The following is a 23,953-nucleotide window of genomic DNA, read 5'->3' as shown; positions in this document are numbered from 1 at the left end:
TTTTTGCATCGATGTTCATTAAGAATATTGGTCTAAAATTTTCTTTCCTCGATGTGTCTCTGTCTGGTTTAGGTATCAGGGTGATATTGGCTTCATAGAATGAGTTTGGGAGGGTTCCCTCCTCTTCTATTTTATGGAATACTTTGAGAAGTATTGGAATGAGCTCTTCTTTAAATATTTTGTAGAACTCGGATGAGAACCCATCTGGTCCCAGACTTTTCTTTTTGGTAGGCTTTTGATGACTTCTCCTATTTCATTATTTGAAATTGGTCTATTTAAATTGTGTATGTCGCATGGTGGCCTAGAGGGAGACTGCACCCCCAGTTGCTCCAGAACCCAGGAGTTCAGAAGGGGAGGCATTGAGAGACTCGGACTGAAATAGAGCCACAGGTGAGTCTGCCCACTGGGTAAAGCTCGGCCCGGGTGGCAGGCCCAGATAGAGGTGGCTTATCGGAGCCAGGCAGGGCAGCTAGAGTCATCCACAGGCAGCCCTGCGCACTCCGGTGGTGGGCCCCTCCCACACAGCCAGCTTCTCCAGGTTCTCGGAACGGAACTGGCCCGCTAGTGAGAGCCTTTCTGACCAGAACAAGCTCCGAGTCCCGGAGCTAGTGAAGCGCAACGTACTCCGGCACACAAGCAGCTTCAGGGACCAGTATAGGGCAGCCAGAGACCTCCCCAAGTAGCCTGGACCCCTGCGGTGGGAGGTGCCTTTCAAGTCTAGCTTCTCAGACCAGACCGCCCAGTGAGAGGTTTTCTACATAGAACCAGCCACAAGTCCCCAAACCAACGGAGAGCTTCAATCTGTAAGCAGCCTTTGGGTTCAGGGCAGGGCAGCCAGAGACCTCTTCAGGCGGCTCTGCCCACTCCGGCTGCAGGCTCTCTTCACGGGGCGATCCAAGATGGCGGCCTAGAGGGAGACTGCACCCCCAGTCGCTCCAGAACCCAGGAGTTTAGAAGGGGAGGCATTGAGAGACTCGGACTGAAATAGAGCCACAGGTGAGTCTGCCCACTGGGTAAAGCTCGGCCTGGGTGGCAGGCCCAGATAGAGGTGGCTTATCGGAGCCGGGCAGGGCAGCTAGAGTCTTCCCAAGGTAGCCTTCCACACTCCGGCAGTGGGCTCCTCCCACACGGCCAGCTGCACGGTGCAGGCCCACAGTGAGAGCATTTCCGCACAGAACCAGTTCCAAACCGTGGAACCAGTAGGGGGCTAGGGGCAGTTTTCTTCGGATGCGCTGCTTTATCAGATTCCTCCAAGACATCAGGCTACTGAAGGCTGGGAGGTGATACACTGGAAATCTACCGGGACACTATAAGCCAATAGCGGAAAACTGCAATATCTCAGGGTCCCACTGACAGCTGACCAATATGAGAAAACAAGGGAAGAAAATGTCGCAAACAAACCTAGATACTATATCAATAAAACCCAATGACAGCACAGCAGAAGAAATGTCAGAAAGGGAGTTCAGAATGTACGTAATTAAAACGATCAGGGAAGCTAATGAGGAGATGAAAGAGCAAATGCAGGCATTGAAGGAGGAGATGAAAGAGCAAATGCAGGCATTAAATGATCGCACAAATCAACAGTTAAAAGAGCAAATGCGGGAAGCAAGAGATCATTTCAATAAAGAGTTAGAGATACTGAAAAAAAAACAAACTGAAATACTTGAAATGAAGGAAACAATAAACCAAGTTAAAAACTCCATAGAAAGCATAACTAATAGGATAGAACACCTGGAAGACAGAACCTCAGACATTGAAGACAAATTATTTAATCTTGAAAGCAAAGTTGGCCAAACAGAAAAGATGGTAAGAAATCATGAACAGAATCTACAAGAATTATGGGATATCATGAAAAGGCCAAATTTAAGAATTATTGGGATTGAGGAAGGCTTAGAGAAACAAACCAAAGGAATGAACAATCTATTCAATGAAATAATAACAGAAAATTTCCCAAATCTGAAGAATGAAATGGAAAACCAAGTACAAGAGGCTTATAGAACTCCAAACATACAAAATTACAACAGACCCACACCAAGGCACATTGTTATCAAAATACCTAACATACAAAATAAAGACAGAATTTTAAAGGCTGCGAGAGAAAAGAATCAAATTACATTCAGAGGGAAACCAATAAGAATATCAGCAGATTTTTCAATCCAGACCCTAAAAGCTAGAAGGGCCTGAAACAACATATACCAAGCCCTGAAAGAAAACGGATGCCAACCAAGAATCTTATACCCAGCAAAACTTACCTTCAAATTTGACGATGAAATAAGATCCTTCCATGATAAACAAAAGCTAAAGGAATTTACAAAAAGAAAGCCAGCATTACAGAACATTCTCAGCAAAATATTCCATGAGGAAGAAATGAAAAACAACGATGCAAATCAGCAACAGGAGGCACTAGCCTAAAGGAATAGCCAAATAAAGGAGAAACCAAATCATGTCAAAAACAAATATGAGTCAATTGACTGGGAATACAAATCATATCACAATAATAACCCTGAATGTCAATGGCCTGAATTCATCAATCAAAAGACACAGACTGGCAGATTGGATTAAAAAGAAAAGTCCAACAATATGCTGCCTGCAAGAGACTCATCTCATAGAAAGAGACACCCATAGACTAAAGGTGAAAGGATGGGGAAAAACATACCATGCACACGGACACAGCAAAAAAGCTGGGTTATCCATCCTCATTTCAGATAATGTGGACTTCAAGCCAAAACTAGTCAGAAGGGATAAAGAAGGACATTACATGCTGCTTAAGGGAAGCATAAATCAGCAAGACTTAACAATCATAAATATCTATGCCCCGAACATTGCCTCATCCACGTACTTCAAACAAATCCTTCTCAATTCCAGAAATCAAATAGACCACAACACAATAATACTAGGCGATTTTAAGACACCTCTCCCACCACTGGATAGATCGTCCAAACAAAAATTGAATAAAGAAACTATAGATCTCAACAACACAATCAACAATTTAGACTTAACGGACATATATAGAATACACCATCCAACAAAGAACGAATACACTTTCTTCTCAGCAGCACATGGATCCTTCTCTAAAATAGACCATATTTTATGCCACAAAGCTACTGTTAGCAAATACAAGAAGATAGAGATACTACCTTGTACTCTATCAGATCATAATGGATTGAAATTAGAAATAAATGACAGAATAAAAAACAGAAACTTCTCCAATACCTGGAGACTAAATAATACACTATTATATGATGAATGGATAACAGAAAACATCAGGAGGGAAATAAAAAAATTCTTAGAAGTAAACGAGAACAAAGACACATCATATCAAAATCTCTGGGACACTATGAAAGCAGTACTTAGAGGAAGATTTATTTCATGGGGTGCATTCAAAAAAAGAAGTAGAAATCAACAAATAAACGACTTAACACTACAGCTCAAAGCACTAGAAAAAGAAGAGCAGACCAACACCAAAGTAGTAGAAGACAGGAAATAGTTAAAATCAGAGCCGAAATCAACGAAATCGAAACAAAAGAAACAATCGGAAAAATTAACAAAATAAATAGTATTGGTTCTTTGAAAAAATAAATAAAATTGATAAACCCTTAACCACACTAACAAAGAGAAAGAGGGAGAAAACTCAAATTACTAAAATTCGGAATGAACAAGGAAACATCACAACAGACACGAGTGAAATACAAAACATAATTAGAAGCTATTTCGAAAATCTATACTCCAACAAAACAGAAAACCTCGAAGACATCAACAAATTTCTAGAGACATATGAATTACCTAAACTGAACGAGGAGGACATACACAACTTAAATAAACCAATTTCAAGCAATGAAATAGAAGAGGTCATCAAAAGCCTACCAACAAAGAAAAGTCCAGGACCAGATGGGTTCTCAGCCGAGTTCTACAAAATCTTTAAAGAAGAGCTCATTCCAATACTCCTCAAAGTATTCCATGAATTAATAGAAGAGGAGGGAACCCTCCCTAACTCGTTCTATGAAGCCAATATCACCCTGATACCTAAAACAGACAGAGACACATCGAGAAAAGAAAATTTCAGACCAATATACTTAATGAACATCGACGCAAAAATTCTCAACAAAATCTTAGCAAATCGCATACAAAAATATACTGAAAGGTATGGCACCATGATCAAGTAGGTTTTATCCCAGGGATGCAAGGTTGGTTCAACATTCGGAAATCAATAAATGTCATTCACCATATCAACAGACTTAAAGTTAAGAATCACATGATTATTTCAATAGATGCAGAAAAAGCATTCGATAAAATACAGCATCCCTTCATGCTCAAAACACTAGAAAAAATTGGGGTAGTGGGAACATTCCTTAACATTATAAAGGCAATCTACGCTAAGCCCATGGCTAATATCATTCTAAATGGTGAAAAACTGAAAGCGTTCCCCCTAAAAACTGGAACAAGGCAGGGATGCCCTCTTTCACCACTTCTATTCAACATCATCCTTGAGACTCTAGCCAGAGCAATCAGACAAACCAAAGAAATTAAAGGGATACGAATAGGAAAAGAAGAACTCAAATTATCCCTGTTCGCTGATGACATGATTATATATTTAGAGGAACCTGGAAATTCCACCAGAAAACTTTTAGAACTCATAAGTGAATTCAGTAAAGTAGCAGGTTACAAGATCAATGCTCATAAATCTAATGCATTTTTATACATAAGTGATGAATCTTCAGAAAGAGAAATTAGGAAAACTACCCCATTCACAGTAGCCTCAAAAAAAATAAAATACTTGGGAATCAATCTCACAAAAGAGGTGAAAGACCTCTACAATGAGAACTACAGAACACTAAAGAAAGAAATTCAAGAATACCTTAGAAGATGGAAAGATCTCCCATGTTCCTTGATAGGCAGAATTAATATTGTCAAAATGGCTATACTACCTAAAGTGCTATACAGATTCAATGCAATTCCAATTAAAATCCCAATGATGTACCTTGCAGAAATAGAGCAAGCAATTATGAAATTCATCTGGAAGAATAAAAAACCTAGAATAGCTAAAGCAATCCTCAGTAGCAAGAGCGAAGCAGGGGGTATTGCAATACCAGATCTTCAACTCTACTACAAAGCAATAGTAACAAAAATGGCATGGTATTGGTACCAAAACAGACAGGTAGATCAATGGTACAGAATAGAGGACATGGACACAAACCCAAATAAATACAATTTTCTCATACTAGACAAAGGTTCCAAAAATATGCAATGGAGGAAAGACAGCCTCTTCAACAAATGGTGCTGGGAAAACTGGAAAACCATATGCAATAGAATGAAATTAAACCCCTATCTCTCACCCTACACAAAACTCAACTCAAAATGGGTCAAGGACCTCAGAATCAGACCAGAGACCCTGCATCTTATAGAAGAAAAGTAGGTCCAAATCTTCAACTTGTTGGCTTAGGATCAGACTTCCTTAACAGGACTCCCATAGCACAAGAAATAAAAGCAAGAATCAACAACTGGGATAGATTCAAACTAAAAAGCTTTCTCTCAGCAAAGGAAATTATCAGAAATGTGAAGAGAGAGCCTACGGAGTGGCTCTTTGCCAACCATACCTCAGATAGAGCGCTAATTTCCAGAATCTATAAAGAACTCAAAAAACTCTACACGAAGAATACAAATAATCCAATCAACAAATGGTCTAAGGAAATGAACAGACACTTCACAGAAGAAGATGTACAAGTAATCAACAGATATATGAAGAAATGTTCAACATCCCTAGTAATAAGGGAAATGCAAATCAAAACTACCCTAAGATTTCATCTCACCCCAATTAGAATGGCGATTATCAAGAATACAAGCAACAATAGGTGTTGGCGAGGATGTGGTGAAAAAGGAACACTCATACATTGCTGGTGGGGTTGCTTAGTGCAGCCACTCTGGAAAGCAGTGTGGAGATTCCTCAGAATACTTGGAATGGAACCACCATTTGACCCAGCTATCCCACTCCTTGGCCTATATCCAAAGGACTTACAATCAGCATACTACAGAGATACAGCCACATCAATGTTCATTGCTGCTCAATTCACCATAGCCAGATTGTGGAACCAACCTAGATGCCCTTCAGTTGATGAATGGATAAAGAAACTGTGGCATATTTATACAATGGAATATTACTCCGCAATGAAGAAAGATAAAATTATGGCATTTGTAGGCAAATGGACGAAATTTGAGAATATCATGCTAAGTGAGATAAGCCAATCTCAAAAAACTAAAGGACGAATGATCTCGCTGATAAGCGGATGAGGACATATAATGGGGGGTGGGAGGGGTTAGCATTAGGTTTAGGGTTAGGTTTAGGGTTAGAGATAAGGAGAGCGGTAAGAATGAAGGAAAGAAGGACTGTATAGAGGGAAAAGAGGGGTGGGAGGGGTGGGGGGAAGGGGAAAAAAAATAAACATCATTGCCCTATGTAAACGTATGATTACACAAATGGTATGCCTTGACTGTATGTACAAATAGAGAAACAACATGTATCCCATTTGTATACAATTAAAAAAAATAAATATTAAAAAAATAAATAAAAAAAAATAAAAAATAAATAAATAAATAAATTGTGTATGTCCTCCTTGTTCATTTTAGGCAATTCATATGTCTCTAGAAACTTGTTGATGTCTTCAAAATTTTCTAGTTTGTTGGAATATAGATTTTCAAAATAGCTTCTAATTATGTTTTGTATTTCAGTCGTGTGTTTTGTGATATTTCCTTGTTCATTCCGAATTTTATTGATTTGGGTTTTCTCTCGTCTTCTCTTTGTTAGTGTGGCCAAGGGTATATCAATTTTGTTTATTTTTTCGAAGAACCAAGTGTTTATTTTGTCAATTTTTTGTATTGTTTGTTTCAATTTCGTTGATTTGAGCTCTGAGTTTAACTATTTCCTGTCTTCTACTACTTTTGGTGTTGGTCTGTTCTTCTTTTTCTAGGGCTTTGAGCTGTAGTGTTAGGTCGTTTATTTTGTTGAGTTTTACTTCTTTTATTGAATGTGCTCCATGAAATAAATTTTCCTCTAAGTACTGCTTTCATAGTGTCCCAGAGATTTTGATATGATGTTTCTTTGTTCTCATTTACCTCTAAGAATTTTTAAATTTCCTTCCTAATATCTTCTGTTATCCATTCATCATATAATAGCATATTGTTTAATCTCCAGGTGTTGGAGTAATTTCTGTTTTTTACTCTTTCATTTATTTCTAATTTCAATCCATTATGATCTGATAGAATACAAGGTAGTGTCTCTATCTTCTTGTATTTGCTAACATTAGCTTCGTGGCATAATATATGGTCTATTTTAGAGAAGGATCCATGTGCTGCTGAGAAGAAAGTGTATTCACTCTTTGTTGGATGGTATATTCTATAAATGTCCGTTAAGTCTAAATTATTGATTCTGTTATTGAGTTCTATGGTTTCTTTGTTCAATTTTTGTCTGGAAGATCTGTCCAGTGGTGAGAGAGGCATGTTAAAATCACCTAGTATTATTGTATTATGGTCTATTTGTTTTCTGAGATTGAGAAGGATTTGTTTGACATACATGGATGAGCCACTGTTTGGGGCATAGATATTTATGATTGTTATGTCTTGCTGATTTATGGTTCCCTTAAGCAGTATGAAATGTCCTTCTTTATCCCTTCTGACTAACTTTGGCTTGAAGTCCACATTATCTGAAATGAGGATGGATAACCCAGCTTTTTTGCAGAGTCCATGTGCATGGTATGTTTTTTCCCATCCTTTCACCTTTAGTCTATGGGTATCTCATTCTATGAGGTGAGTCTCTTGCAGGCAACATATTGTTGGATCTTTCTTTTTGATCCAATCTGCCAGTCTATGTCTTTTGATTGATGAATTCTGGCCATTAACATTCAGGGTTATTATTGAGATATGCTTTGTATTCCTGGTCATTTGACTCATTTTATTTATTTATTCATTTATTTTTGACTCGACTTGGTTCCTCCTTTATTTGAGAGTTTCTTTAGGATAGCTCCTCTCTTTGCTGATTTGCTTCTTTGTTTTTCATCTCTTCCTCATGGAATATTTTGCTGAGAATGTTCTATAATGCTGGCTTTCTTTTCCTATATTCTTTTAGCTTTTGTTTATCATGGAAGGATTTTATTTCATCCTCAAATCTGAAGGTAAGTTTTGCTGGGTATAAGATTCTTGGTTGGCATCCATTTTCTTTCAGGACTTGAAAAATGTTATTCCAGGCCCTTCTAGCTTTTAAGGTCTGGATTGAAAAATCTGCTGATATCCGTATTGGTTTCCCCGTGCATGTAATTTGGTTCTTTTCTCTCACAGCCTTTAAAATTCTGTCTTTATTTTGTATGTTAGGTATTTTCATTACAATGTGTCTTGGTGTGGGTCTGTTGTAATTTTGTGTATTTGGAGTCCTATAAGCCTCATGAACTTGATTTTCCATTTCATTCTTCAGATTTGGGAAATTTTCTGAAATTATTTCATTGAATAGATTGTTCATTCCTTTGGTTTGTTTCTCTAAGCCTTCCTCAATCCCAATAATTCTTAAATTTGGCCTTTTCATGATATCCCATAGTTCTTGGAGATTCTGTTTATGATTTCTTACCATCTTCTCTGTTTGTTCAACTTTGTTTACAAGGTTAAATATTTTGTCTTCAATATCTGAGGTTCTGTCTTCCAGATGTTCTATCCTATTGGTTGTGCTTTCTATGGAGTTCTTAATTTGGTTTATTGTTTCCTTCATTTCAAGGATTTCTGTTTGTTTTTTTTTTTTTCAATATCTTTAACTCTTCATTGAAATGAGCTTTTGCTTCCTGTATTTGCTCTTTTAAACTGTTGATTGGTGCGATCATTCAATGCCTACATTTGCTTTCATTTCATCGTTTGCTTCTCTTATCATGTTAATTATGTACATTCTGAACTCCCTTTCTGTCATTGGATTTTATTGATGTAACATCTAGATTTGTTTGAGGCATTCTCTTCCCTTGTTTTCTCATATTGTTTAGGTATCAGTGGACTGCTGAGATGTTGCAGATTTCCTCTATTGACTTATAATTTCCCTGAAGATTTCCAGTATATCCCCTCTTATCCTTCAGTAGCCTGAAGTCTTGGAGGAGTTGATAATGCGGTGCTCCACAAGGAAGCTGCTTCTCTAGGGGTGGTGGCCTTCAGGTGGTGTATATTCCCTGATAGTGGGCAGAGGTGCCTCCACTTGTTGACCAATGGTCAACTAAAGGGAACTAGGATGCGGGCTGAGGCAAGGCCTGCTTGGGCCTGTGTCTCTGGTTTTACCATCCTTGTGGGAAAACCTCACCTGGCAGGGAAGACTCACCCGGTGGGGAGGTCTCACTGGTCAGTTCCCCTCCTGGCGGTTCCCCTCAATCCACAACTACCGCCTGTGCAGGGCAGTCTTCCTAGGCAACGTTCCCAGGGGCCCGGACCTACCTCCTCGGCCTGGGAGCCTCACCCTTCGCAGACGAGTCTCCTTAGGCTGCCTCTCCTCAGAGAAGCTGCACGCAGTCCTGGAACCTTCGCTCCGCCCCTCAGCTTGTCTCTGTGCAGCTCTTCCACTGAGAAGTCGCCTAGGCCCCAGGACCGTGCTTTGCACCTAATCACCTGGCTATGCGGCCCCTCCTCTGAGCAGCCACCTGGAGCTCCATACAGACGCTCAGATTCCCAGCGACCCGCTGCCTGCTTCTTCCTCCAGGCAGCCACCCGGTGTTCTGTGTGGTCGCTTCAAGACCAAGCAACTCACTGTGCACCTTCTCCTCCTTCAGGCAGCTTCAGGAGCAGTTGCTCTGAGTCCAAACAGCTTGCCAGCAGCTCCTCCTCTGGGTTTCTGGAGCCCCGGCGGGTTTCTCCGAAACCAAGAGTTGTGCTGAGTGGCCTCCTCTTTGATGCTCCCAGTTGTCCGTGTTCACTGCTCCAGCAGGGGGAGGCGTATCTTGCCACGTGGGCTGGGCAGTCTTCCTCTGCAATGTTCCCAGGGTCCCGGACCTACTTCCTGGGCCTGGGAGCCTTGCCCTTCGCAGACAAGTCTCCTTAGGTTGCCTCTCCTCAGAGAAGCTGCCCGCAGTCCTGGAACCTTCGCTCTGCCCTTCAGCTTGTCTCTGCAGCTCTTCCACCGAGAAGCCGCGTAGGTACTGGGACCCTGCTCTGTGCCTAATCGCCTGGCTATGCAGCCCCTCCTCTGGGCAGCCGCCAGAACCCCGGCGGGTTGCTCTGAAACCAAGCATTGTGCTGAGCGGCCTCCTCTACAAAGCTCCAAGTTGTTCGTGTTCACTGCTCCAGCGGGGGGAGGCGTGTGTTGCCGGGCAACTCTACTTCACAAAGTTCCCTGCATTCCGGGACTACCACCCCATCCGGGACGCCTGCCCAACAGGAGAGACTCACCCAGCGGCTTTGAGTTGGTCCCAAGTCTCTCAATATCTCCTCTTTTGAATCCTGAGTCCTGGAGCAACATTAAATGCAGCCACCCTCTAGTCCGCCATCTTGAAAAACCCTCAGTATTATGTTCTAATTTAAGAGGCTGGAGATATGTGTCCAGGCATCTCATTCAGATTATTAAATGTCTTGTTTACACAATTCAAATTATTTTTCATTATTATAAAAGCATTTTTTGCAATTCCTTTCTTATTTCTATGTTGTTTAATACATAATTTTTCACTTTTTCCAGAGAAGCAAAGTAGAAAAACATGATCTAAGGAAATTTGTAACATTATAATAATATTAATAACAACAAGGTTAACTTCCCAAGAGGTTTGAATTATAAATTTAGAAGGGGTCCTTATCCTGAGTATCCAATTCTCCCACATTTCAGTAGGTGCTGTATATGCTTGTTCATAGGCATTATTTGGTTCCAGAAAACAATGAGTAGTAAAATGCATTTGAGTCCCAGCTATGTAAAAAGGGAGAGTTATAAAAGAAACAATCTTTACCACCAGATGCTAAATTGTCGAAACATAGCTTTTGGTTTAATAATATCTTGTGAAGTGATCTTTAGAACTTTTTGAGTAGCCTCTTCTCACTCATCCCTTAATGTGCTGATTTTACTGTTTTCTAAGGTATATAATGTAACATAGTTTTCTTTGTAATGTTGAACAAATAAAGAGTAAGGTGAGTTAGGATGCTGTGTCAAGGACATCTTAGATGCTTCCTTTAGTGTTACTGTATCTGGCATAGAATGTACTTTGTTATTTTGAGATGAAAATCCACCAAACATCTCAAAGGTATTTTTAGGACTTCAGGGCAATACAAATGTGACTTCCTTGACCTTCTTGCAGAGGTACAAAGTAAGCATTGCCCCAGCATCCTAACTCACCTTACTCTTTTTTTTTTTTTTTTTTTTGGGGTGCTGGGGATTCAAACCCAGGGCCTTGTGCTTACAAGGCAAGTACTCTACCGACTGAGCTATCTCCCCAGCCCCTCACCTTACTCTTTATTTGTTCAACATTACAAAGAAAACTATGCATCCCTGCCCTATTGACTAAATGCCAGTAGCATCCTCCAGTTACTGTGATAGTCAAAATAGCCTGATAAAAAACACAGGCCTATTTAATGCTTAAAATTCCAGGTAAGTTTAAATATAATATCCTTAGTCTGTTTGGGATTTTTACAGAAAAGGTAGAAAATTAACTGTTTCCTTTTCCTTTTATCAATGGAGAGTTCCTCAGTATATCTGCTCATTGGCAAGTCCCAAAAGTGATGAAGCTGGAGGGTAGGGACATGGTCAAAATGGAATGGAAGGCTGAAGAGAAAAGAAATAATGGAATAAGGATGGGAATCTTCTTTGCTAAGGTTTAGGTGCATTGTGAAAGGGAATGGGGATGAAAAGCATGATTTCACAAGGAGTATATTTGTTTTACTGATCTTGTGGCTCCCCTAGCAACACTTGAAACACTTTCATCTTCTATGTAACTATGAGCTGGGGTCATTCCATATGGACTTTGGGTCTGAGTAAGAATGCTTACACGAGGATCCTCCAGAATAGTTCACATTGGAAGAAATGACAAGCATGGTATGAAGACTACAGTCAGTCAATTCAAGGAATTGAATTACCTCCCAAGACAACTATGATTTCCTTGGTTGAGGGACTCCTCCTTTTCACTTGGATGACCCCACTCCTCACAATGTTTGTTTATATTATGGTTTGTTTATGTGTTGCCAGCCTTTGAGGCTCACTCCACCTGAGGAAGGCTATTCTTCATGGTTTCTTTCCCCAATTATCTTTTAAAGTTCTAGTTTTGAACTGTTTTGCTTTATCCTACTAGAGTTATGGAAGTATCAACCTCTCAATGTTTACCACTAAGAAATCTATTGTTTTCAACAATATACTTTGGTATGAACTTTCTCACAGTCAGTCCTATTAGAGCTGCAGAGTTCTCTGTTCTTTTTGTCTGACCACCCTCTACCCTCACTTTACTGGTGCTGGGAACAGGGAAAGTGGTGAGTTTCTTCCAGAGTGACAACCCTGTTCTATGAAAGAGACATAAACAGGAATGGTAGCTCCTGATGTGTTTTTGGCTTGGCTTGGCTCTCCTGGCTTAGAATCTTTACCTGTGAGCAAATTGGGGTAAAGATTAGGGTTCAAAATACTTAGATTGCTGTGCCTAAAGTGGCATTTCCACCTGTATGTGGGGGAGAGGTGGAGAAAGGAGCTCCAGTCCTGTTTTTTGAGCCTATCTGCAATAGATCTTCTACAACACGAAGCTAGAAGGATGAAGTATGTCGGTGGTCTATTTCTCCTAGGGTGAAACTGGAGTCCTAAACACTATAGACTAGAGATGGGAGATTGAATGGAGGGAGCCCCATCTTTCTAGATATACCCACCTAGTGTAGAGTTTCTGTTACACTGAATTGGCAGTAAGGGGTTTGAAAGTCATTCCTGTCTCAAATGCTCCAGGCTATTTGTACTTAAGAGTGGTAGCTTTTAGTAGATATTTTTGAATAAATCCTTCTCCATTTGCTGTATGTTTTTAGGTTACTCTCCAGATACTGATTTTTTAAAATTCACTTTTATCAGCTAAATGGTTATGTTGGTGGGGTGTGGGGCTATATTGACTTCTCATACCACCATTCCAGAATATACTTCAGTAGTTCTTGACTTTTCAACTTTAAATTTTACTGACTTCCTTCTAAGAAGGTTGAAGTTTTTTTAAACTTCATCTTCCCTTCATTCCTGCCAAATTTTGTGAATTATATCATTGCTTCTAGTTTTTTTATGATTATCTGTATAATTAAGTATGCTTTTATCAGTTATGTTGCTCTTAGTTGAAACAAGAAATTTATCCAAATTGCACCAATAAGTAAACTTAATATTTTATATAACAGGAGATTCACAGCTAGGTTGAGCTCCAGACTTATCTGACTCAGTTCTTCAACAATGTAACCAAGATTCCATATTCATGTCTTTCCTCCATTCTGTCATCAAAAATAAAGGCTTCATACTAAGGCTGTTCTGTGCTTTCTCATAAGATATCTTTCAGCAAGTCTGTTACCTCTTACACATTTTTTGTCCATGTCCAAAGAATGGCTGTTCCATTAAATGTCCTAAACATAAAACCAAATTTTTTTCTCACCTGATTGGCCCAAACTGGGCACATTCCATTTGTGTACCAATTACTGGCAAAGAGGACAGATTACCAAGGAGTACAATGGGGTATGCTATCAGGAGCCACCTGGTCTATGTTGGCAGAGGTGAATATTCAAGGTTAAGTTAGGAAGAAAGAAGGAAGTTGTGGATACAAATTAGCAAACAACAGTGCCTATTATAAATTTGATTCTTTTTTCTATGAACTTTCAATAGTATATCTTGACCTCCATTTAAAAACCAGATATTCATACCTCTATCCTTTCCTCTACATATCTTATCCCACTTCAACTTCTCAAATTTAACAGCATTAACTACTTTATTGGTATACATTTAAGCAAGATTGCATAACTAGTAAATATTATAGATCAGGTTTAAATCATTTTGCTAAAGAACACTGAAAGAAATCTGGGATTAATTTCATTGTATTTCTATTCATTGAGTTACTATAGTAGAATTATGTTATAATGGACCCCTTATACATTGACAAAATCTTGAGTTCCTATCAAGAATGACAGTAACTGTTGACAATAACTATTCCCTGGTTTGCACACAATTAGAATGGTAGTTGAGATCACTCATCATTCAGTAAATAACTCTCAGGTTCAGTAAGGTGGTAGGTAACAGAAGAATCCAAGACTAGAAGACTAAGTTTCCCCAAATATCAATAAAAGCAGCCAAAATCAAACATTTAGTATATCAAGCAACAAATATATAGGCATAAAGAGGAAAAGAAATGTGCACTGTTGGTGGAAGGAAATTATAGAACTTTATTGAGAAATAATCACGCAATATTATTAAAATATCCATTAAAATGTCAATTATCCTCTTAAAATTAAGTTTAATTCACTTGTGAGTTATTAAAACATAATGCTAGAATAATTATGAGTGCTGTAATGGTATAGGACAAGAGAGAAAGAGGAATTGAAAGAACGGTTGCCAAGAAACACACACAATTTATTCATGGTTAGTATGCTTTCTAAACACAATTTACTCTCATAAAAAGAATGGATTGTTTAATGGATCTTGCTTGGATACAGGCTTAAGGAATGGAAAAAAAGTACTTTATTCTTTCTTTAATATAATTTTTTAGTTGTAGATGGATATAATACCTTTATTTTATTTATTTATTTTTTAAATGTCGTGCTGAGGATCGAACTCAGTGCTTCACATGTACTAAGTAAGTGCTCTACCACTGAGCTACAACTCCAGCTTCTCAAAAAGTACTTGATTCCTTTTTTGGGGGTGTGGGTACTGGGGATTGAACTCAGGGGCACTCAACCACTGAGTCACATCCTCAGCCCTGATTTATTTAGAGACAGGGTCTCACTGAGTTGCTTAGCGTCTTACCTTTGCTGAGGCTGGCTTTAAACTTGAGATCCTGCTGTCTTAGTCTCCCTAGCTGCTGGGATACAGATATGTGCCACAGCACCCAGCAGAAGCACTTGATTCTTGTAAGCAAACCATGCACCACAACAAATAGACTAGAGATAAATGTGAAGGAATGAGACAAAATGCCACCTAAAATAATTAGAGGTAAAGATTTAATACCTGACTTTGAAATGGGAAATAATAAAGACAAGGTCACTACATGGGATTACATAAAAATAAGTTCTGCACAGTCATGAAGTATCTGAAACAAAATCAAAATGCAAATGGCAAAAAGGGAAAATTATTTTCTGTGTATGACAAAAGTTGATACCAAATATTTAAAATTATTTGTGGTCAGGGATATAAAAAGGAAAACTGGGATGGCCAAGACTATAAAGACAACAAGCCCTTATGTACTGCTACTTAAAATAATTCAGGAGTATAATTTTGCAATAAATAGCCTTAATTTACCTACCATTTCAACTTCTTAAAATTTATCCCAAGGAAATACTCTGTGGTGAAATCAAATATTTATCCACAAATATCAGTAAATAAATCCATAAAGGAGAAATAAGAACATGATATAATCATAGAGCTTTAAATGAAGCAAATTAAAGATCATAGGTATAATGTGTGCTTTTTTGGAAACAACAAAACTGTAAATACACAAACATAAAATGTTTTGGAAGGGAACTCATTAATGCTGTCTTTAAACAGTAGAAATATGGGTGACTTTGAGCTTATAATTTACTTACAAAATTTAAAAAGTTCATTTTACAAGAAAACTGGACCATATTTTTTGGCTACTACTAATGTTTCCCTAATTTATACTAAGATATATCATTAGCTTTTATCAAAGAATATCATAAGAAACAATGTCAGACTGTATTTTCTCTGAGGATGTTTTTGAGGACATTGCCTACTCCATCTCTCAATATGCCCTAGAGAAATTACACAATAATTCCAAAATTAAAGCAGCAGGAAAAGGAATTTGAGGAACTAGTATTTTCTTTTAATGGAAGCATGAAAATTAATTAATTGTGAACCCATTTTTATTTTTCTTAGGTAGTCTGAGCATTTTACGCCAAACATTTCATCTAATTATAGATGTAATGCAACATAGCTTGTGTACATGCCCACCTATGCTCACCTTGTCTTTATATTCCCTTCCAATTCACGATTCTTTTGTCTTGCTATTTTAATGAATGTATTTTATACATCATCTCAAATTCTTCTGAGGTAGGGTGTAAATAATTAAGTATGATATTGCTGTTAACATTGTTATTAGTCTCTAAATGACAGTACACAACTGAACACAGTCTTCACTGGAAAAGACTAAGTATTTCTAATATGATTTATTTTAGAAGTACTATTTTGAAAAAAGGAAAATATGAAATTGCTGTTTCAATAAGTAACCAAGAGAGACTTTAGTCATTACTATTTTAAGACCTAAAGAGAAAAATATTTATGATCCCTGCCAGTGTTAAACCAGATTCTAGAAGGCAGACACAAGATCTGTTTCAATAGGGACACTAAGTCTAAACACCACCCAGCTGCTTCCAATCAAAACAAGTGTTTAGTAAATGTTCTCTTTTATAGCTGTCCTGAGATAACACTGAGAGTTATAACTGGTTTTTCTCTTTTGTTCAACCCAAAGCACCCTGCTAGGGACGTGGTATTAGAAAAGAAACTAAAATTTCAGTCACAGACCAGAGAAGAGGAACTTCCAGTAAACTTCTGCCTTTACATGGAAGGGTTTATTTCCTTTCTTCACCCTTTGCTTGGCCTTCTCCATAAGAGGAGTAAATGATGAAAGCCTAGTGTCCTGACCACACTGCTCTAAGTGGGTGAAGTCACTGTGCTTGGCATAATTATTTTGTTTCTAGATCTGCCTAAAGTTGGTGCACTGATTTTGTGCAGCAGTCTATATGCATAGGTAGATGAGAGATGTGTACCTTTAATTCCCCTTCATGGTTTGATTATTAGGCCACTAAAGCAGGTTTGCAAACTTGGATGCAGCTGAGTGAGTAAGGGCACCCAAAGTTTAACTTTAAAATAATTTGATTCTCCTTTGAATAGGTGGGGCCCGGAATTTCTTTCAGGAAAGAAAAAATGTACCATTTATTCTTTTTAGTTTTACTATTAGTGAAGTAATACTTTGATACCTATTAGGCTCCTTTTTGGTTGAAGTGAAAATCTGGATAGAAAATTCACCCCCTAATATTTAGCACACAGTAGTGTATTCTATCATTTTACCATAGTTCTCTGTGTTCCATAGTCATTAGTTTTTCTCTGTTCATTAATATGTTTGAAATATTGTATTATAGTCTATCTTCAAATGATAATTAGGTAAACAAATCGTTGTTCCAGTATTTTGCTTTTTAAGAAGAAAGACCCTAACATTAGGAAGGCTGAGAAGATCTATTGTTTGGGCTAACGGTTTAGTAATTGTCCTCAGATATTTACAGATTTATTCTCTGTGACTCCAGAGGAAATAATAAAGGCCACAGAATCAACAGTAGCAGAAGGCAGATATGAAGCATAAATAATCAGTCAACAGTGTTGTTCAAATGAAATTTCTTTGACACTGGAGATGTTCTTATTTTAAAGACCCAATAACAACTAGTTAAGATGTTTTAGAATCCGAGTGTGGACTTAGGACATTACACAGATGATCCATTCTCATCTGATTCTCACACTGTTCTGTGAGTTGGGTAATAAGCCTTGTTTTATAAACTAGACAGCAACAAATATATATGATATGTGCTGTAATAATTTTTTATAATTTATAAAATGCTTTAGAAGAACAAAAAGGAAGTTAGAAGAAATAATAATCATGTTAATAGAACAGAAGAGTTACCTGTCTGGAAAAACACTCTTGAAATAATTGTCCGACATAATGGGCAGGGAGTGCTTGCAGGATTGTCTTTGGCCAGAGTTCGTAAGCAGGGCTCACAGAAGATGTGGTGGCAAGGGTAACACATGTAAGGGTTGAAGTAAACATCCAGACATACTGCACAGATGTAGCTGTCCTTTTCTTCTGCATATTCATTGTCATCATCTGTACTCATCTCATTATTCAAAGTCTGCAAAACATAAGAAAAAAGTTTTTTTGAGTTCAGTTTAAGACAGGTTTTCTTGAGAGAGACTATATTTTTTGTTAATATATGTATAAGAAGCAAAAAATATCTCTTTTTGAGACATGTTCAAAATGATAGGAATGCTACATTTCAAGGTGGGAAGAAACTGAAAATAAGAAGCCTAATTATACTCTAGTATAATGCTAAAGTATACCTAAACACATAAGGTATATTTGTACTTCTTTTTAACCATTTAAGTAAGCATTAGGTATATCAGTCTCAGGATTAGAGAGTCTCCCTCTACATGCTTTTACCATGAAAAAAAGCTTATTTTCACAAGGTCTCAGAGCCTTAATATGGGCATCCACCCATGATGGAAAGTGAGGCTGGGAGGATACCTTACTTCATCCTCATACTATGCATGGAGAATGTTCTATCCTATCCTTTGCATCTTCTTGTACATCAAAGCCAAAAAAGAGCCAAAGCTGAGGGAATGTCAAGAGGTAGACATGGCCAGTAAACTTGGGGTAATTATGGGATTAGTTTTGTAGCTAGGAAATATATTGAACCCCTCCCATCTCCCAAACGAATAGTTAAGAGGTGGCTCAGAAATTAGTAGCACAAGATCTGGCAGGAGAATTCCTATTACTTAACCACATAATTTCCACATCTGTGAAACTGCTGAGAGCATTAAATGAGGCAATCCATTTAAAAGAATTTAGCATAATGTCTGGCACATAGTATATATTTAATAAACATTAACCACAGCCATTTTCCTCCCACTCTCCTCTATCCCTTCTCCCTTTTCACCATAAGTTCTGTAGTTTTTGTTAAAGCCTTAAGAACATTTTCCTCAAATTAGCCTGGCCTCAGTCCACTGAGGCATAATAGGAGTGTTATGGTTTAGATATGAGGTGTCCCCCAAAAGCTCCCATGTGAGATGATGTAAGGAAGTTCAGAGGTGAAATGATTGGGTTTTGAGAGCGTTAACCTAATCATTGTGTTAATCCACTTGAATAGATTAAGTGGGTAGTGACTGCAGGCAGGTAAGGTGTAGTTGGGAGGGAGCAGATCATTGAAGGCTTGCCTTTGGGGTATCTACTTTATCCACTGTGAGGGGAGGCTTTCTCTCTCTACTTTCTGGTTTCATGTCCCAAGCTGCTTTCCTCCTCCATACCTTTCTGCCATGTCTGGGCTCAGAACCATGCAGCTGGCCATCTATGTATTAAGACCTCTGAAACTCAATCTTAAACTTTGCTGCCTCTAATTGTTCTTGTCATGTCTTTTGGTTACAGCAGCAAAAAAGTCAACTAAAACAAGGAGTTTGCAGGGTATATTTATTTTCTCCTTACTTTGGGAAATCAATGATTAATATTTGAGTGGACCTTGGACTTAAAAAATATAAGTTACATGAAATATAAAGCTTATGTAAATGAGGTAAAAAACCGATGAGAATACAGAAAATCCTTCTGCTATGGCTTCAATGTTTGTCTCCTCCAAAATTTATGTTGAAACTTAAACTCCTAGTGCAACAGTATTAAGAGATGAGGTTTTTAGGAAGTGATTAAGTCATGAGCGCAGAACCCTCATAATGGGATTAGCAATCTACATAAGGGCCAAAGGGAACAGTATGCATCCCTTGCTTTTCTGTTTTTCTGTCATGTGAATACACAGTGTTCATCCCTTTCAAGGAAGAGACATTCAAGGTGCCATTATTATGAACAAAGACTGGGCCCTCACCACACATTGACCTTGCTAGGACCTTGATCTTAGACTTTGTAGCCTTTAAGAATGTGAAAAATAAATTTCTCTTCTTAAAAATTACCTAATTTGTGGTATTTGTGTGATAGTAACAAGTATCTTGGTCCATTGTGCTGTCATAACACTACTAGATAAACTATTATTTGATTTATCCCCATGGTTTTGCTCCCCCTTAGATTTTCTTTCTTTCAATTGTTGGCTGTAAAGGTTAATTAGGGTCCAGCTATAAAGGTTAGGGAAGAGCAATAAAGAGGCAAGCACACAGTATGGCGTGCAGCAAGAAGTGGCCCCTGTGGGGAAGTCGGTTCAGTTTTATTATCTATTCCAGGGTTATATCAAGTTACATTAGGTTACAGAGTGCAGTTAGCTTTACACATGTGCAGAACATATAACTTGCTTGCTTCTCAGAGTCCACTAGTACCAAATGTTTTTATAATAAGATAATGTCTCCAGGTCTCAAGGACAGAGAAGTTGCAGAATGTTTCTAAGCCAAACAGTGGGTGTTTACTGTCCAAGGAGTTTGCTCAATCAAGGACATCACTCCTCTGTACCCTGACTGGTCTGAAAGCCCAACAGTTGGTATTTTCTTTTATGAAGGATACATTTGGGTTGTTAGTCAGTTTATTTTTAATTGGACTGTCTGGTTTTTCTTATAGACATACAGGCATTCTGATTTAATCTATTTTTTTGTTGTTACTGATTACATGTGCAGAATTTTTTTTCCTTTTCACTGGTTTGCTTTTTCACTCTTTTCTTGGTGTCCTTTGATGATACCAAGTTCTTCATTTTAAAGTAATCTATTTAATCTCATTTTTTCCTTCATAGTTACTGCTTGCTGTGTTTTATTGAAGAATTCTTAAATCTTTAAATGCTAAGATAGCACTATTTTGCATTTCACAACATTTCATAGCCCTATATTATACCTAAAATTGATTTTTATGTGTGGTGTGCCTTATAGATAAATTTCACTTTTCTTCTTTATTATATAGCTATTAATTGACCTGGCCTATTTATTGCAAAGACTTTCCTTTCTTGTATTGCTCTATAGTGTCACTTTGTCAGTAAGAGGCCAAATAAGGTTGGGTGTGCTTTTGAGATTTTCATCCAGTTCCGTTAGTTTACTGTCTTTTCTATGTCATAATTTAGTAAGCCTCACTCTTTGGTTGAAGAATTTCTTTCATCTTATCCTTACTTTTCAAGAGTGCTTTGACTATTCCTGGCCTTTTCATGAGTATATAAAACTTAGAATTACCTTGTTGGACTTTTTTTTAAAGTTCAAATTTTTATTGGAACTATATTGAATCTACAAATAAACTCAGGAAGTGTTAGAAATCTTTATAATACACAGTACATGAGTCTAGTATATTTCTCCATTTATTAACAAAAGATTAAAAATGTTATCATGGTAGAAGTCTATCTCTATTTGAGTCAATATTTTCTCTCTGCCTTTACTACTTTTTATTGGCTAGTCTATTTATTTTTTAATTTGTTCAAATTTGTTGTACATGACAGAAAGTGTTTATACATTTTGATATCATGTTCTAATATCTTTCACATCAAAACAAACATGTAAAACAAAACAAAACCAAAAAACCCTTCTTAGTTCATGCTATATTCCTGCTCCCTTCCACAGCAAAGCTTCGCAAGTCTTGATTATACATGATTTCTGCTTCTTCATTTCCTATTTATCCATTCTTCAACCTACTCTAGTCTGTTTTTTATTCGTAATACTCTGCTAAAATTGTTTAGAACAAAAGTCTGGCTTTTGTACACTAACTAATCTCTGGTGTAGCTGAATCCAGGATACTTTCCTGATCTACCTTCCTCAATCTCTCAGCAGCAGTTCGTAAGTAGATAAGGGTCTCTTTCTTTAGACTTCTTACAATGATCTATAGCACTCTGAATGATCCAGCCTACTTTTTCATCTATCATACTGAGCTACTTTCAATCACTGCTGGTATTCTAACACTAACAAACACATCACTTTCCTGTCTTAGGACCTTGAGACATGATCCTTTTCTTACAATGATTTATAGCACTCTGAATGATCCAGCCTACTTTTTCATCTATCATACTGAGCTACTCTCAATCACTGCTGGTATTCTAACACTAACAAACACACCACTTTCTTGCCTTAGGACCTTGAGACATGATCCTTTTCTCCTTAAAAAAAATCATTCTCCATAAAATAGATTACAAACTAGAAAAAATCCTTCTTTGTTCCATGAGCATCCCTATTCATTTCCTCCATAAGGGCAGAACATTTTCCTACCTTCCAAATTTTAGTTCTTATGTGTGACTTGCTTTGACCAATTAATCATTAACAATGATGCAATTAAAAGCTTAAAAATGCTTATGAATTGGTGATGACCTTCCTTTGCTCTTCCTGGTAACCTTGAGGCCAATGCCATGTGAACAAAGCTAGGCTGCCTTGCTAGATAAGTGACGCTTGGTCCAGTTACTGCCATAGTGACTGCTGACAACAAGCCAACCATCAGACATGTGAATGGAGTCAAGATTTTCAGCTTATTACAAATGTATAAGTGAGACCAGATAACACCAGGAGACATGAGACAATTCATCACAGCTGGGCCTAACTCAAGTTGCCAACCCAGAAAACTCTTGATTGAAAATATGTGTTTTTCTAAAGCAACTGAATTTTAAATTTTAGAGTAATTTATTATAAAAATTCACCAACATATCCTTTTCTATACATAGCTAATATTACTGAGACCTTAAAATCTTAGCTTACATATCAAGTTTCCAAAGATGATTTCACTGGTTGTTTGATGTAAATTACTTCTCAAGTTGTCCTCTGTCACTGTTACTTGTCCCTGCTTTTTTTTTCCTTTATAACTCTAATTATTTTTCTTTATAGCTTTTAAGTTTTCCCCTTTATAAGCTCTTATTATCTTTATTTGCCTATTTTTATTTATCCCCCAATATATATGTATATTAATTGTTCTAAAATTGAAGTTATCACTCATTTGATACTGATTATGTATACTCTCATTTTCAAAATTCTCATTGGTTCAGTGTACAGTATTATGTTAATTTGTATCCTATTGAAGATACCTCTATTAAGTGTTCTTATGTATTCTTGTGGACCTTTAGGATATTTTCATTCAGATAATAAGCATTCTGTGAAATACAGTGCAGTGTATACAAAGTTCAAAACAAGAAGATATGAAATAAATGTCCATCATCAACAGAAAACTTATAGCTATAATTTGAACAATGATAAAGAAAAACCTAATGGAAAGGCAATTGGATTAGTAATTTTTGCTCATTGTTGACATAAGACTGTTTCTTCCTGAACATAAAAGACACTTGATAAATGAAAGTTGTGAGTGCATTGGTATTGAACTGGGGATCCTAGTAGCCTTTGAACCTACTTGCTTACTTACCTAAATTTTATTTCATAGTGCCAGTTTATTATGTTCCTATTAGAGCCTCAGGATTGTGCTTTGAGACTTGAACTAATTAACCTTGAAAAAAAAATCCATGTCATTAAAAAAAAGTATAAATTGAGAAAACTCATAATATTCCAAACTATGACACAAATATTTGAGTTTTATTTATATGAAGGATTTTCTATCTTACAAATACAAAATTCCACTAAAATATACTTAAAAAATAAATATTTTGCTTTTTAAATATTGACAATATTTTGAATATAAACTTAAAGGTAGAAGTTTGAAATAAGAAAATAAAGTAGAAATTATTCATTATTTGAAATAAATGAATCAATCAAGAAAATAGAAATACATAAAAAGACAATTAGGATCAATGTGTTTTAATGGATTAGATTTTAAAAGACTCAAAAGGTTTTTATTAATCAGGAAAATTGTACATTTCTGGTAAAAACAAAACAAAACAAAACAATGATAAATTGTTCTTCTTATTCAGAAGAACAAAAAAAGAAATCTCAAAAGTAGACTTTCACTGGTGTTTTATTCCCTGTGTTAAGGGAAATAGGTTTGTAAAATAAATTTGCTGTCTGATAGTTGTACATTTTTTAAAAAAAATTCACTCATTAATGGATCAACATTAACTTTTTTAATGAAAATTTTTATGGGTCTGCCTATGAACTCACTCTTATCTCCTCAACATTTTAATCTTGATTGATAGACATTCCAAAAATCCTAAC

General features: G+C 37.1%; 1 protein-coding gene across 2 annotated transcripts in view; it reads right to left on the bottom strand.

Moving 5' to 3' along the window:
- Rnf180 (ring finger protein 180) overlaps window positions 1–23,953 on the bottom strand; it is a 279,148-nt gene that overhangs the window by 59,808 nt on the left and 195,387 nt on the right. For both annotated transcript variants that reach the window (XM_047554697.1, XM_047554698.1), the window contains exon 6: window positions 17,823–18,048. In XM_047554697.1, coding sequence (XP_047410653.1) covers window positions 17,823–18,048 — 226 coding nt within the window. The remainder of the gene's footprint in view (window positions 1–17,822; window positions 18,049–23,953) is intronic.

This window comes from Sciurus carolinensis, chromosome 6, assembly GCF_902686445.1.
Source record: "Sciurus carolinensis chromosome 6, mSciCar1.2, whole genome shotgun sequence".
NCBI lineage: Eukaryota > Metazoa > Chordata > Mammalia > Rodentia > Sciuridae > Sciurus > Sciurus carolinensis.
Note: the sequence above shows the minus strand (reverse complement) of the source record. Positions and strands in the feature narration are given on the sequence as shown.